Source organism: Euleptes europaea, chromosome 4 (genome assembly GCF_029931775.1).
Source record: "Euleptes europaea isolate rEulEur1 chromosome 4, rEulEur1.hap1, whole genome shotgun sequence".
NCBI lineage: Eukaryota > Metazoa > Chordata > Lepidosauria > Squamata > Sphaerodactylidae > Euleptes > Euleptes europaea.
Window position 1 is genome coordinate 20,184,359 of NC_079315.1, and position 16,524 is coordinate 20,200,882.

At 45.9% G+C, this 16,524-nt stretch overlaps 1 protein-coding gene across 1 annotated transcript in view; it reads left to right on the top strand.

The window, feature by feature from the left end:
- GAK (cyclin G associated kinase) overlaps positions 1-14,641 on the top strand; it is a 108,166-nt gene extending 93,525 nt beyond the window's left edge. The window contains exons 23-28 of the mRNA XM_056847974.1: positions 4,374-4,511; positions 7,005-7,124; positions 8,211-8,450; positions 10,790-10,938; positions 12,558-12,734; positions 14,540-14,641. Of these exons, the coding sequence (XP_056703952.1) occupies positions 4,374-4,511; positions 7,005-7,124; positions 8,211-8,450; positions 10,790-10,938; positions 12,558-12,734; positions 14,540-14,641 (926 nt within the window). The remainder of the gene's footprint in view (positions 1-4,373; positions 4,512-7,004; positions 7,125-8,210; positions 8,451-10,789; positions 10,939-12,557; positions 12,735-14,539) is intronic.
- The last annotated feature ends 1,883 nt before the right edge of the window (positions 14,642-16,524 follow it).

A 16,524-nucleotide genomic window follows, 5' to 3' on the forward strand; every position in this document is an offset into this window, starting at 1 on the left:
TATTTAAAGTATTGACTGTTTCAAATACCTTCTTTTTCAGTCGAGATCTATGGTATGTGGTTTATTCCTTCCTGTAAATCACCAGTGCGTTTTGGCTGTTGTTTCCTGGCACAGGAATGTTCGTCTTGCTTGATAAGGCGGGAAAGTTAGAGCCAGAGCTCCAGGGTCTCGAATGGAGGAGGTCGCATATTCGTTTTCGAGATAAATCAGCCTTGCTGGAAGCCAGTGTGGTTCAGCTGCCGGAGTGTTAGTCTGAGATGGGGGGAACCAAGATCTAGATGCCTGCCCTGCCATGAAACTCACTTGGTGGCCTGGGGCAGTTTTCATGTGTACTCCCCCTAGCCTTCTTGGCGAGTTGTTGGGGAGGATGGAATCGGAGATCTCTGCAGTCTGGTGCCTTGAACTTCTTGGAGGCTTGTTGTTCAACCAGGTGGGCAGGTGCAGTAGAAACCCCAAAGGATGTCTTTGGCTGTTTGCATGGCTTTGTAGAAGGGCAGATTTTTTTGTCTTTATACTCGTTTGTATTAGTTTGGTCCTGTGTGTAGCTCACTAGAACAACAACAACAAAAGTGGGGGGCCCTCAACCAGATATGTAGAGGGACCTTCAAAGGTTGAGCTAGAAACTATAAACTATAACAAAATAATTATATGTATTACAAGGTGTACACTATAAAATTGTTTAAAAACACAGAGCCTGTATTACAGGCTACGTATAAAATTATCTGTTACAAAATTCTTGTACACAGTTGATATACATTCAATACAAATTATCAGTACTGGACCATACTGTATTTATGGCCACTGAAGAAGCCCCATTCAGGCTGAAACGCCTATGGTCCCGTATTGGTAATTTATATTGAATGTATATCAACTGTGCATAAGAATTCTGTAACGGATAATTTCATATGTAGCCTGTAATACAGGCCCTGTGTTTTTGACAATTTTATAGTGTACACCTTGTAATCAATATAATTATTTTATTACAGTTTCTAGTTTCTAGCTCAGCCTTCGAAGCTCCCCATGTGTTCTACATGGAATATGCTGCCGTAAGGGACGTGAATTTGGAATTGGTGCGATTAAAGCATGAATAGATGTTTAGTTGAAAGCGTTTGACTGATTTGAGTTGGGATTACTGCGGGTTGACTGGTGTTTTGCATATTAACCAGACAGTGAAGAACTGTACCTTCTCCATTGTGCTATCATTAATTACATCAGATTTCTCCTCCATCTTGCTAACTCTTGTCTGCTCCAGGGTGTGGCAATAGCGCTCCAGTGTCTTAAATGGAGAAATGTCATAACCCACGATAGCCTAGAGGTTCACATGCTCATTTGCATGTTCTTTCTCCCTTTCTCCTCATGAGATTAAGGACTTGCCTATACCTGTAAGGGTCTCTGTTCCTGACAGTGTTGGTCAATAGGAGAGGAGGGTAGCTTTTCCGAAACATTGGTCATCTGGCAACTCTGGTTGAACTTTGGCGGAAGATGCTTTCTTTTAGTGACTGATTCTCAGTGCTGAACACTAGGCCAGGGGTGTTGAACTCAATTGTTACTAGGGCCGGATATAACATAAATGTCACTTGGTCGGGCCATGTCTTGCCAGCCCAGATCGAGAGTGGGGGGCGGCTGCCTCAGCTGGCTTGTGGGACGGATATGAGCTCTCAAGGGGCCAGATCCGGCCCCGCGGGCCTTATATGTGTGACCCTGCAGAGCAAGAAAAGGAGTCAAAAGGTTCTGGAAGTCAACAGGCAAACTTTGAATGGTAGTGTTATGTTTTTTTTCTTGGTAGTGCAGGTTGGATGTAGGCAAGTGCGTCAAACAGGCTGAAATCTGATATTTCTCATGTGATGATGCTTGGGAAATCCTAGTTGTCCGTGATTTAAAAACTAAGAAGATTGCTCAAGCGAAGGGCTGTCTTAAAAGGCTTTTTAGAAAGTTTGTGGCAAAGTAGGAGCCTGATAGTTAATCATTGTTGATGGACTAGCTGTCCATGAAACTGTCTAAAATATTTAAACTGTCTAAACCAGTGGTTCCCAAAGTGGGCAGTACCACCCCTTGGGGAAGGATTACCTAGGTGGGCACTAAGAGGCAATAGGGCAGCAGGGGGGCGCTAGAGGTGGGCCCCTTCAACTGTGTTGTTCACTAATTTGCAATAAATCGAGCTATGGCACCAAGCTGGCAAATTTGTTGGAAACCATCAGAATTTTTTTCCAGACTTTGAAGAGCTGGTACCACTGGATCAAGTTCATCAGTTTTGTTGAATAAATTTCAACTAAAAAGTTTTTATTTGATTTTGAATAGATGTGCAATTAATTGTTACTGTTTTGAAATTTTATTGTTATTATCTTCTTTAGTGAGTCATGCAAACCCCTGTTTTGAATAATGCTTTTTATAGGATTGGGTAGGGGGCACTGAGGTTGAGTTTGTGGAACCAAGGGGCCGATGGCCCGAAAAGTTTGGGAGCCACTGGTCTAAACAAACGGCTATTCCTGCGCCTTGCATAGTGAAATCCAGATGTTAAGGTTAATGTACTTGCTTTGTCTGCTGTGGACTTGTTGCCAGTCCATTTCATTGAGAGGTACCAAGTTCTTGTTATACGAAAGAGGAAGAAAAATGTTTGTCTTCAAAATCATATAAATCTCTATATTTCTCACCAACCACACCATTGTCATCTTACCTGTTAGATATATTTAGGAGACAAATGACATATAATTACCTAGGAGTCAAATGCCATATAATTACCAAGTTATCTAACGTGGGTTGTAAACATGGTATTTTACCAGCATGTGTGCAGGATACTGAAAAGGACATGGGCATTTCTCAAGGAGATGGCAAAGTCATGCTTGTTACACTTTTCAAATGGTATTAAACATCGTTTACAATAGCAGTTTCCCGAAGCTGAAAGGGGGCCGCCTTTTAGTATGGGGCCTCCTTGGCTCCAGTTCAGAAATGCATCATCTGACATGGAGGGTGGCAGCCACCTCAATTTAGGTTTTTTGTGAATCATCGGCTGTTCTATGGCTCCGATTAAAATTTCTGAAATACTTTTCATCTTTGACTCCTCGCTATCCGAGCTGTATAGATCAGAGAACATCTCTTTGCAGTTCATGGTGTACCATTTAGGGCTAACAGTGAATGCTGGTTAATTTGTTGGCAGATGGAAGAGGTCACGTTGACCGATTAGTAACATTCTAAAAACAATATATTGAAATTGAACCGTTGGTCTTGGGGAAGGGCCGTAGCTCAGTGGTAGAGCATCTGCTTGGCATGCAGAAGGTCCCAGGATCAATCCCCGCATCTCCAGATAAAGGGACTGGGTGAGTAGGTGATGTGAAAGACCCTTGCCTGAGACTCTGGAGAGCCGCTGCCAGTCTGAGTAGACAATGCTGACTTTGATGGACCGAGCGTCTGATTCGGTATAAGGCAGCTTCATGTGACCAACAAGGCTTAAGTGACGTTGGCACCCAGAGGTTCATGGGGAGCTGGTAGATCCACCAGATCACTCCTTTTTAGCCTCACTCGCTGCACGGGTTGGGGGAGGGTACCATGAGACAACTCTTGACATGCCTTGAGCTCCTTGGAGGAAAAGGCAGAACCCAAATGTGGTAAGAATACTGTCTGGTAAGCGTCTGATTTCTCTTATAGAAGATGGCCAAAGGCTTGCAGCTTTCCTATTTCTAAAAATGTTGAGCACAGGAAGTTGCCTTCTACTGAATCGGACCCTTGGTCCATCAAAGTCAGTATTGTCTACTCAGAGAAGCAGCGGCTCTTCAGGGTCTCAGGCAGACAGAGGTCTTTCACATCACCTACTTGCCTGGTCCCTTTAACTGGAGATGCCGTGGATTGAACCTGGGTCCTTGTGCATGCCAAGCAGATGCTCTACCACCGAGCCACGGCCCCTCCCCTGTAAATTGCTGTAAATCAGTTTCTGCAAACAAGCTTCTTCAAATCTAAAGGAGGACTTTAAAAAATACATGCGCTACCACTTTTTGATCTACATAGTGTTAAGCGTGGTGTAGTGGTTAAGAGCGGTGGTTTGGAGCAGTGGACTCTGATCTGGAGAACTAGGCTTGATTCCCCACTCCTCCACGTGAGCCGTGGAGGCTCATCTGCCGAGCTGGATTTGTTTCCCCACTCCTCCACATGAAGCCAGCTGGGTGACCTTGGGCTAGTCACAGCTCTCTCAGAGCTCTCACAGCCCCACCTACCTCTCAGGGTGTCTGTAGAGGGGAGGGGAAGGGAAGTCGACTGTAAGCCTGTTTGATTCTCCCTCAAGTGGGAGAGAAAGTTGGCATATAAAACTCTTCTTCTTTATTATGCGGAGTCCTTCACACTGTTAACCCTAATGCTGTGGACGTTGGTTTCTGCCTTTCTAGGAGGTTTGTCACCTGACACGCCGAAAATGGCTTCCTCAGCAAGCCAGCCTGATCTCTTAGGTGGCTGGGAACCGTGGGCAGATTCTGCACCAGTTAGCAGTCCAGCACCATCACAGCTTAAGAAGTCCTCCCTTGAAGGTATTGTGCAATGTGACCTTCAGCCTTTTTTCCAGTTACTCAGCCCACTGCCTTAGAGTGGGGGAAGCTCTGCATTGGATTGCACTGCAAGGCTGCAGACTCAGGCACACTTTCCCAGGAGAAAGCCCCCATTGAACGCAATGGGGCTTACCTCTTAGCAAACATGCACAGGATCGTGCACGTATGTTAAAGCTCTGAGTGATATGAGCTCCTATGAAGAGCATGGTGTAGTGGCTAAGCGCGGTGGTTTGGAGTGGTGGGTTCTGATCTGGAGAACCGGGTTTGATTCCCCACTCCTCCACATGAGCGGCGGAGGCTAATCTGGTGAACTGGATTTGTTTCCACAATTTAATGCAGAAGATTTACCTCTGACATCCCCCCTGGATATCCATGGAACAAATGTATAACCTGACCCCCCCCCCCCTTTTCCATGCAGGGGAAACTGACTCCCAGCATTTGAACACACGAAGCCAGCTGGGTGACCTTGGGCTAGTCACAGCTGTCCTAGAGCTCTGACTAGCCCCACTTACCTCACAGGGTGTTTGTTGTAGGGAAGGGAAAGGGAAGGTGACTGTAAGCCGGTTTGATTCTTCCTTAAGTGGTAGAGAAAGTCGGCATATAAAAACCAACTCTTCTTCTTTTGACACAAAAGACAGAGCTCTGGCCTGTCTTTTGTAAATTTTCAGGCCAACTGCACCGAGATCCCCTGCTTTAATAATCTTAGTTGCGCTTCTCGAGTGCTCAAAACGTGGCATGTATAATTGTGTGGTTTTTAGAACAGCCTGATAAGGGAGCTAGTATTACTCTTCCTATATTGCACGAGGGGGCTGAGAGAGAATGGCTACTGCTTCAAACGTGGTGTAGTAGTTAAGAGCGGTGGTTTGGAGCAGTGGACTCTGATCTGGAGAACCGGGGTTTGATTCCCCACTCCTCCACATGAGCAGCGGAGGCTAATCTGGTGAACTGGATTTGTTTGTCCGCTCCTTCACGCGAAGCCAGCTGGGTGACCTTGGGCTAGTCACAGCTCTCTTAGAGCTCTCTCAGCCCCACCTACCTCACAGGGTGTCTGTTGTGGGGAGGGGAAGGGAAGGAGATCATAAGCCCATTTGATTCTTCCTTAAGTGGGAGAGAAAGTTGGCATATGAAAACCAACACTACTTCTTCTTCCTCCTCCTTTAGCTACTGCTTTCTCCTTCAGCTGCATCTGAAGAAGTGAGCTGTGGCGCACAAAAGCTCATACCCTGCCAGAAATTTGGTTAGTCTTTAAGGTGCCACTGGCCTCTTGCTCTTCTCTTCTCCTTTAGCCACTGTGCTGCACCCAGTCTAGATGCCACCTGCTTGGTGGTGGAAAGTGCCAACAAATCACAGCTGACTTAATGGCTATTCTCTAGAGTTTTCGAGGCAAGAGATATGCAGAGATGGTTTGCCGTCGCCTGCCTTACATAGCAACCCTGGTATTCCTCGTTGGTCTCCCCTCCAAATAGGAGCCCCACGGTGCAGAGTGGTAAGCTGCAATAATGCAGTCCAAGCTCTGCTCACAACCTGAGTTCGATCCCGACGGAAGTCGGTTTCAGGTAGCTGGCTCAAGGTTGACTCAGCCTTCCATCCTTCTGAGGTCGGTAAAACGAGTACCCAGCTTGCTGGGGGTAAAGGGAAGATGACTGGGGAAGGCACTGGCAAACCACCCCGTAAACACAGTCTGCGTAGGAAACGTCGGGATGTGATGTCACCCCATGGGTCAGAAATGACCTGGTGCTTGCACAGGGGACCTTTACCTTTTTACTCCCCTCCAAATACCAACCAGGCCCAACCCTGCTGAGCTTCCGAGAACATTCATTGTCAGGGCCGCCTGCCTTAGTTGTAATATTTTTTTTTAATAAAAATTTTTATTTTTTCAAATTCATTCATATTCAATTACATATATCCATTAACCAATGATATAACATAACAATGTTGTCTTATCATATCTAATATATATTTCTTTAACTTCCCCTCTCCCCTCCTCTATCTCCTTATTATCATTGTTACTCTCTTTGTATTTATTGTCTAATTCCTTATAATAAATCACCCATATCTACTTCAACGAATCTGAATTAGATCAAAATATATCCCTTAATATCACAATTAAATTCATTCATACAATATTTTGTCCATGCCTCCCATTCTGTCACAAATTCAATATCTTCTTTTTGATTTATTAATGCTGTAAGTTTTGCCATTTCAGCTAGTTCCATCATTTTTTCTATCCACTCAGTCTTATTTGGTGTCTCAGTCATTTTCCATCTCTTAGCATATACCAATCTAGCGGCTGTGGTGGCATACATCAAAAACGATCTCTGAGTCACTATGGTATCCGGTATTATACTTAACAGCATCATCTCTGGTGTTTTAGGGATGTTTTGTTGTAATATCAACCCTGCCTTAGTTGTAATATAACCGTTTGCAGCTTCTCGCAGCGGCGTTTTCTTAACTGTTTTCTGTCACGTGGCGCAGGGCAAGCTTTTACAGCGGGAGGCCCGTCGGGCATCTCCTCAGGCCTCTCCTTCAGCCAAGCAAAATCGCAGACTTTCGACCCTTTTGCCGACCTCACGGACCTGCGGACTGGCCTTCCGAGTAAGTGTGCGAGGGGTTATTAACCGAGGGGGGTGGGGAGAGTGGGCCTAGAGAGGGTGCGCGTTTTGTGTTTTTTAGGGTGGATCAGATGGTTGAAACCTCCACGGATTTTGAAAGGGGGTCATTTAAAAAAAAAAAGGATCGGGGCACCACATGCAATTAATTCCCACTAGCTACCAAATGCCACCCTGTTCAGAAACATTCCACATTACTAGTGAGTGTATAGCTTCTTTGTTTTGAACTTCTGTGCAAAGGACTTTCTGGCCATTTATGCAGGGTCGATTCTGCTCCTCGCTCAATGCTGATTTTTTAAATCCGACCTTTAAAATGACTATTCACGGTCCCGATGTAACAGGAGAAAGTCAAACAAATTCCACCCCCCCACACTCGCCTTCTCCTTTGTTTGCATAGCCATTAGCAATAGTCGTTTGCATAGCTAAGCCGTGGCTGGGATTCTGCACGCTTCCTTCAGTGAATGCTTCGATACGGGGGGGGAGCAAACACAAAAGGTCGCCTTAAAGGGGCTCTTAAGTGGAAGCTGCAATATATAAGATCTGTCAGGCAAAGTTGGGGCTTTAGCAACTTAACTTAAAATAGAGAATGCTTTATTAATTTGAGGTCTGTTTCAATTATATAAACTGTTTATGAATTGTATATCCTATAGTTTTAGTTAATGTATACTCTCCAATTTTAATTCCATAACTGATATGAATGTTTTTAATAGCATCTGCCGTATTAATAAATTAATCTGAATCTATGTAGAGATGGAAGGGACCACCAGGGTCATCTAATTCCATAGTAGTTCCATAGTAGGCCTAATCTCCATGAGTCTCTCTCTGTTAAAGCCACCTGTGCTTCTGGCCACCACTGTGTCCTCTCCAGGAACCTCCCCCCCACCTTACCGCTGAGCTTGCGATTCAGCCTATAAAGAGACGCTTGCACACTTTTGCCAACCGGGCCACTTCAAGATGCACTTGTAAATCACGGTGTTGGTGGAAGCTAGGAGGGTGCGAGACTGTTTCTGCATTCAATCGTTTGAAAGGCAGCGGAGAATTCGACTTAAACTGCCCCCCCATTGTTGCCCAGGTACTTCCAGCGGAGGATTCTCGGCAAGCGGTTTTGCCGCCAAGCCTGCTCAGTCTCAGAAAGCAGGGAGCCAGCGGCCGGCCGGGAAGCCGCAAGGCGCGGGCACGTCATGGCAGTCCCAGTCGCAGCCGAAACTGCCAGAGCCGAGCAAGCCAGGCGGGCAATCAAAGCCTAACTACACTGTGAATTTCAGCGTCATTGGAGGGCGGGAAGAGAGAGGCATCAGAGCCCCAGGCTTCGGTAAGGTTTCTCCCCACCCCCCCACGTGACAGGGGCAGCATGCTTCTCTGAGCTTTGATTCCAAGGCACTGGAGTCCGATCCTGCAGAGCAGTAGTTCCCAGCCTTTTTGAGCCTTTGGGGGCACCTTTGCTTGGAGAGCTAGCGTGGTGTGGTTAAGAGCAGTGGTGCAGAGCGGTGGACTCTGATCTGGAGAACCGGGTTTGATTCCCCACTCCTCCTCATGAGCAGCGGAGGCTAATCTGGTGAACTGGATTTGTTTCCCCACTCCTACACACGAAGCCAGCTGGGTGACCTTGGGCGAGTCACAGCTCTCTTAGAGCTCTCTTAGCCCTACCTACCTCATAGAGTGTCTGTTGTGGGGCGGGGAAGGGAAGGTGATTGTAAGCCGGTTTGATTCTTCCTTAAGTGGTAGAGAAAGTCGGCATATAGAAACCAGCTCTTCTTCTTCTTTGGAATTTTGACCCAGCATGGTGGGCTCCACCACAAAAATGGCTGCCATGGGAGGTGGAGCCATCCACACATCCAGAGGAAGTCCAAGTGCAGGGGTCATTTTAAAAATACACTGGGAGGGAGGAACAAGAGGGAGAATAAAACCAACACTGGCGGCATCTCCTGCCAAAGCAATGGTATTTTCAGCCGCACAGCCAAATGGGGTCTCCGGTGGCCTACCAGAAGCTGTGCTGGGCGGGAGCCCCACCTGGCTCCACTTACTTTCTGAAAAGACTTGCTGGGCACCAGGTAAGGTGGTGACGGGCACCAAGTTGCCAGCAAGCACCAGTTTGGGGACCCCCTGCTGCAGCTGATTTCCACTGACAGATTGGGAGGGTGATTTTCGCCAATTCCCTCCTCCCAACACAGACCTCTGATGCCCCCATGCTGTTCCACTGCTGCTCAGAATGTCTCTTGGGGAGCATTTGGGGGCATTTTGGGCAGCAGTGGAAGGGGAGAGACGATGAAGTTGCAGTTTCTGTCAGCAGAAATGTTTGGGAATCTGAGTTTTTAAGTTTATCTATTATAAAAGCTATTCTTAGAAACGTATTTGTGTGTTTCTCTCTCTCATTTCCCCCATCAGTTTGAGGAATCTCCTCTCCCCACCAACCCACTCATTCATTTACCTAGGTCTCTAGCCATCAGCCAAGTTCAGTCCTTTGGGTCTTTAACACACGAACTTCATCAGAAACTCTGAGACTCAAACCTCATGGGCTTATTCTGTCAGGACTACCAAGGATTGTGGGTGCTGTCAATAGAGCCGTCTCATGTTCTAAGGGAAACAGGGGCCATTCATCAGAAGTATAAGGCACCTGGCTTTGCTAGCTTGGCATATTCCCCACAGCAGTTCAGCAGGGCTGTACATGCTGCTGGCTACAGTTCAGACCCCAGCTACTAGACACAAGAGTCTTACGGTATAATAAAAAGGCTCTTTGCCACGCAAGGGCCTCCAGGGATTTCTGGCCCAATCCTGCTCTAAGAGCTGCCCTGGAAATACAGTTTGGCTACTAACTCAGCACACACTCTTTAAGCCAAAGAACACCGCCACCGTAGTGGCTATACCAAAGTCACCTGCTCAGCTTAATTGAAGATTTTAGCTTGAGTAACTTGGAAAGCCAGCGTGGCGTAGTGGTTAAGAGCGGTGGTCTGGAGCGGTGGACTCTGATCTGGAGAGCCGGGTTTGATTCCCCACTCCCCCACGTGAGCGGCGGAGGCTAATCTGGTGAACTGGATTTGTTTCCCCAATCCTACGCACAAAGCCAGCTAGGTGACCTTGGGCTAGTCACAGCTCTCTTAGATCTCTCTCAGCCCCACCTACCTCACAGGGTGTCTGTTGAGGGGAAAGGAAGGGAAGGTGATTTGTAAGCCGGTTTGATTCTCCCTCAAGTGGTAGAGAAAGTTGGCATTTAAACAACTCTTTTTCTTATATCCCCTATCCAATGTTCTTCTGTATGATGCTGCAGTAGTTCTATTATTCAGTGTTTCAGAAGGAAGGCTAAGGCTGACAGTATAATCTCATGGGAACAGTGTCTTACCTACACCTGATGTCGGACATGAGAACCAAAGATTTCTTAGCTCACCCTCAGCCACCCTGTTGAGTCAGTAGACTCTCTCGTTTGCTGTGTATCCTTAAAAGGCCAGCTGTCGGGGTCGTCCTAAAGCTCGTTGGCATTTGGCTGAAGGGGGAACGTAAGAGTTGAGATCCCACCAGAAGGTCACTTGTCAGTCTGCTATGGAAGGAGTTTCTTTTAACTACGATAATTTGGACGTCTTACTATTAGTTCAGTTTCGCTTCTGTGTCACTTCCTGGCCTGCGAGGTAGCCTCCTAATTCTGATTTCATCGAACAGGACAAAAGCCCAAAGTTACAGAAAACGATTTTGAGGATCTGCTGTCGAACCAAGGGTTTTCAGCCAAATCGGACAGAAAAGGACCAAAGACCATTGCTGAGATGAGAAAGCAGGAAATGTCTAAAGATATGGATCCCCTAAAATTGAAGGTTTGCAGAAGTTTTCCGTGGTGCTGTTACTCCCTGTGTGCTGCAAGCTGACGCTTTTATAATGTTAAGGGATGATGAGAGAGATGAAAGAGGAGGAGGGGGATAACGCGTGGTAAGCAGCTGGAAAGGGTGGGTGTTAGGGGAGGGTTTGTAGGTAGTATGGGAAAGGAGACCAAGCCCTATGAGGAAACCAGGCCCTATGAGGAAAGAATGGAGCGGGTGCAGAGGAGAGCGACGAGGATGATCAGGGGTTTTGAGACCAAGCCCTATGAGGAAAGGCTGAGGGAGTTGGGAATGTTTAGTCTGGAGAAGAGGCTTTTGAGGAGGGACATGATTGCTCACTTTAAGTATTTGAAGGGCTGTCACTCAGAGGAGGGCAGGGAGCTGTTCCTGTTGGCAGCAGAAGATAGGACTCGCAATAATGGGTTTAAATTGCGGGTGGAAAGGTACCGGCGGGTTTTAGGAATTATTTTTTTTACAGTAAGAGTTGTTCGATAGTGGAATCAGCTCCCTAGGGTGGTGGAGAGCTCCCCTTCACTGGCAGTCTTTAAGCCGAGGCTGGACAAGCACTTGTCAGGGATGCTGTAGGCTGATCCTGCATTAAGCAGGGGGTTGGTACTAGATGGCCTGTATGGCCCCTTCCAACTCCATGGTTCTAGGTGAGGGGGCGGTGGAGGAGGGAAAAAGCCATAGGTTGGCGGTATATCATGTCCTCTACATGCAGAAAATCCCAGGTTCAGTCCCTGGCCCTTTTGTTGTTGTTCAGAGTCAGGGAACAAGACTCGGGAAGGCCTCCATCCTGGGTGCTGCCGGTCAGCGACTACTAGGCTAACATTGCAATGCTAAGCAGAGTTTACCCTCTTCTAAGTCCATCGAATAGGCTTAGAAGGGGGTAACCTTGCTTAGGGTTGCAGTATGAATGGATCGATGTTTTGATGATTTGAAGCAGCTTTGGATGACCGGGGGGTTGAGGCAGGCTGGTGAGACGAAAGGGTTCTGGAGTGATAGAAAAACAAGTGCCAACTCTTATCTGCAGCAGTTTCCGAGTGGGGGAGTCTTTACTTCTGAATATAGACCTCTCCACCTAAACCCACCAAGTATCAGTGGGTTGTTTTTTGCTTTTTTTGTGTGCATTATGGAGTAGCAAAAAGTACCAAGGTTCATATTCATATGTCCATAGAGTGGGGAAGAAGGGTCCCAGAAGATGCCACATAATAAGAAAATGTGTTTTCGTGGCTTAAAATCCTTCAGTGAATAAATGGGCCTTTCTCTTCCTTGCGACGTTTTGGTGCTAAGCTTTACATTTAGAACTTTCAAATGCATCTGTGTTAATTTTTTGTCCATTTATGACACGAAAAGAGCCAGGTCTCATCCCATGTGCAGAAACTTCCTTGCTGGTCACCTTGAGGCAATTGTTGCTTGTTAGAGGTGACCAGGTAAGTGGCCCGTTGTAAGTCTGTATTAATTAGTTGCATATGAACATTCTCTACTGAGTTAGATTGTTTTCTTTTTAGTGGGCCACATCCTCCAAAGTTGGTATATAGAGTATTTCAAGAAGATCAGCTCTTAATGTTCATCATCTTGCTTACGTGGGCTTTGCCATTTTTTCTTTCTCTTAGATTCTAGATTGGATTGATGGGAAAGAGAGAAATATAAGAGCTTTATTATCCACGCTTCACACTGTGCTCTGGGAAGGCGAAACCAAATGGAAGCAGGTGGGCATGGCTGACCTGGTGACCCCGGAACAAGTCAAGAAGTACTATAGGAAGGCAGTCCTCATTGTTCATCCAGATAAGGTGAGCGTCTCTGCTGCTTTTCGTCCCGCAGCTTCTGCCAAATGACTTTTGAATACCAAAAACATAATAAAGGCCATGCTGGATCAGAGCAAGGCCCATCAAGTCCAGCAGTCTGTTCACACAGTGGCCAACCAGGTGCCTTTAGGAAGCCCACAAACAAGACGACTGCAGCAGCATTATCCTGCCTGTGTTTCAAAGCACCTAATATAATAGGCATGCTCCTCTGATCCTGGAGAGAATAGGTGTGCGTCATGACTAGTATCCATTTTTACTAGTTGCCATGGATAGCCCTCTCCTCCATGAACATGTCCACTCCCCTCTTAAAGCCTTCCAAGTTGGCAGCCATCACCACATCCTGGGGCAGGGAGTTCCACAATTTAACTATGCGTTGTGTGAAGAAATACTTCCTTTTATCTGTTTTGAATCTGTACCTGCAGGCTTCAACAGATGACCCCGTGTTCTAGTATTATGAGGGAGAAAAGCTTCTCCCTGTCCACTCTCTCCAAACCATACTTAGTTTTATAGACCTCTATCATGTCTCCCCTTAACCGCCTTCTTTCCAAGCTAAATAGCCGCGAGTGTTTTAACCGCTCCTCATAGGGCAGTTGCTCTAGTCCCCTGATCATTTTGGTTGCTCTTTTGTGCATCTAAAAGGCAGACAAGAAGAATGTGTGGTGTGTGGACCTCCGGATAGGAGCATTGGCTGTTCACTTCATCCACTGGCAGGTTCTTTTGCAGAAAGGCTGAGCTGAGGTCTCTGACCCAGTCCTACAGGAGGCCTAGTCCCTGTCCAAAGCAATGTACATTGGAACACCTAGTACAGTCGTATTACTAAGGCTAAACCCTTGGGCCGGTGACCTAAGTGGTGTTGGGTGGAGATCCAGTTTGTATCCTAACACCCCTGTACTGTGGAGATAGGTCACGATGGGTAGCCATGTTAGTCTGTCACTAGCAGTAGAAAAGAGCAAGAGTCCAGTAGCTCCTTAAAGACTAACAAAATTTCTGACAGGGTGTGAGCTTTCATGAGCCACAGCTCACTTCTTCAGATACAGCTAGAATCTATCCTTTAGTAGAGACAAGTGAATTAGACACACGACAGCAATGTAAATGTCAAAAGCAAATAAATGACATTAGCAGGTGTGATTGGATTAGGTGTGATATGCACAGGGGTGGCAGGGGCGGAGAAATTAGCATTGATAATGAGGCAGGAATCCCAGATCTCTATTAAGTCCAGGAAAATGCATAGTCTTGAGCTTCATCATTAGCTCATACCCAGCCAGAAATTTTGTTAGTCTTTAAGGTGCTACTGGACTCTTGCTCTTTCCTACAACTGTACTGTGCCAAGGTTTTGTTTTGTTTTGTTTTTCTTTTTAGGATTAGCTTTTGGTAGGAAGCAGAATAGTCCTCTGTGATTGAAACTGCGGCCGTCAAATCCCTCTGTTTCTTTTTTATATATATACTATTTTATTGAAAATGTATATATTACATAAAATCAAATTGTACACATACTGTCTCATGGATACAGCATTTTCAGACTTCCAAGTGCATCGGTGTATACATTGTCTTCTAATACAAACTATTTGTGTTTTACAAGAGGTTTGTTTAATTAATAATCTATTCATTGCTGATATTTCCACTGTAGACTGACAAAACCAGAGTTACATTTAATCATTTGAAAATAATCACTATAATTTATTATCTTTCAAATCATCTATACTTTATTCTATATCGCCTCTAACGATTCCAAACCAGTCTGTTTATTATAATCCTTTAATCTGTTGCTACTTAATCTATTCTGTTTCCAGGCCACGGGGCAGTCTTACGAACAGTATGCCAAGATGATCTTCATGGAGCTGAACGACGCGTGGTCGGAATTCGAAAACCAAGGATCCAAGTCGCTTTTTTAAACCTTCTCCCTCCCTGCAGGAGGGCGGATATCAAAATGTATTGGCAGCAAAACTGAATCCTTTGAGTGCTGTTCGTGTGGCCTCCTTAGGTTTGAGGAAAGGGGGCGAGAAAAAAAGCCCTCCCCGGTTCCTGCACGCTTTTGAAACCGTGCACTCTGCAAGCCACTGTGCGCGTGTGTGTGTCTGTGTCATAGGACACTGAATGGGAAGCGTGACATGGATGACATTCAGGGGTCCCTGGACACTGGGAAGTTGTGCCCCGGGCACGGGAAGTTCCGGGCCACGTCAGACAGGGTGGGCACACCAATGATATTAATGGTGGCTGCCAGTGGGGGGCGTAAATCGCGATCTTTCATTTCGAATCCTAATTTTTTTTGGGGGGGGGGAGGGTTGTCCTTCAAAGAACCATACAACCTCAGTTTTGTTCTTCTCCCCCACCACCACCATTGTCTTTGTGATTTTTATTACTTTTTTTTACTACTTCAATGTTTGCCTTATTCAAAGTGCTTTAGTTTACCTTATCAGCCATGAGTTTGCTCAGCATCTTCTTCTCGAGTCTGTGAGAGGTGTACATTTTTTTGTCTTCTGTATTTTATGTAATCATTCTGAGAAATCATCCTGTAAATAATTAAACTATTTTCTGACGATGCCTGCGTTCCTTATACTGCATTGACAGTTGCTTAGCCAAAGTGCTTCCCGTTGGCGGAAAATTTTGGTTTGAGTGAACGTTGTGTTTTTGTTTTCTGAAACCCACATACTCACGGAAGGAGATCTTGGCTTTAAATTAAGGATTTGCATGGCCGCGTTCTATTTATGAAGATTTTTCCTGTGAGTCAACGTTATGTTCGATGTTTATCCCAAAGCATTTGTTTGAAACCACATGTATGGTTGTTTCACTCCTTTCCCGCATTTCTTGTTACTTTACTCAGTGGTCTACGTGCCTTCTGTCGGGCATAATTGAATTGTATAGGAGTAAGCAGGTATGCTGAGACCTCCAAAGCGTAGCTCAGTCCATGCTGCTTGCTGGATTTGATCCTGCCCAGGTTGGACTCGGTCAAGGCTGCATCGTTAGCTGCCGTTTTTGAAGATGGGCGTACACGGCTTTTGCCAGCTACGGACAACTTGACATGTTTGAAAGCCTGTTGATTCTGGAGTTTCGTACACGTGGATCAATGACCGGGGTGTTTTGTACTGTAAGATATTCTCTACTTGATGTGTACCCTTAAGTACACGGGCTACTTCTAAGGCAGGGGAAATGCGCTCTGATGCTGCTAGTAAACTGAAGAATGGGATACGATGTCCATCAAGGCTAGTTCTGTGTATTTGAGTGTCCTCATCCGTGTTCTGGCTTGTTTATGGTGACAACATGTTGCGGCGTATGGTGTATAATTTCTCCGTTCAAGTTGACGCAACTTGCAAGTCATCCTGGGTTCATTCAGTCCAGTTCTGCAGCTTCTTTGAGATGGGAGGCTTACGGGGGCTGGGAGGTGTTATTTCTTCCCCAAGAAGTAATTTTTGAACAAAACTTGACCTCACCTGTCGTTCCTGTGACATCATAATCTGAGGCACGCCCCACCTCTGCTTAGACCCCAGTCCGTGGGGGCAGAAGTGGATTTTGTTATGTGATGTATCTTTCTTTCATAAACTCTCCAAGTAGCGGTCAGCCTCGGAAAGATGTACAAAACTCAGAGAGATCTCTGTTCTGAAATGTGGGGTGCATGTGTCTGGCTTTTTGAAATCGATCGTCCTTTTCCCCCTCCCTTGGGAATGAAACTGCAAAGTTTTTTATTGTGTCTTGATTAAAACTTGATACTGCCATTGGAGGAACAATGTGGCTTGCATACTATCTGTTGGCTGTTTCCCCTGGTAGAATTATGTATGCA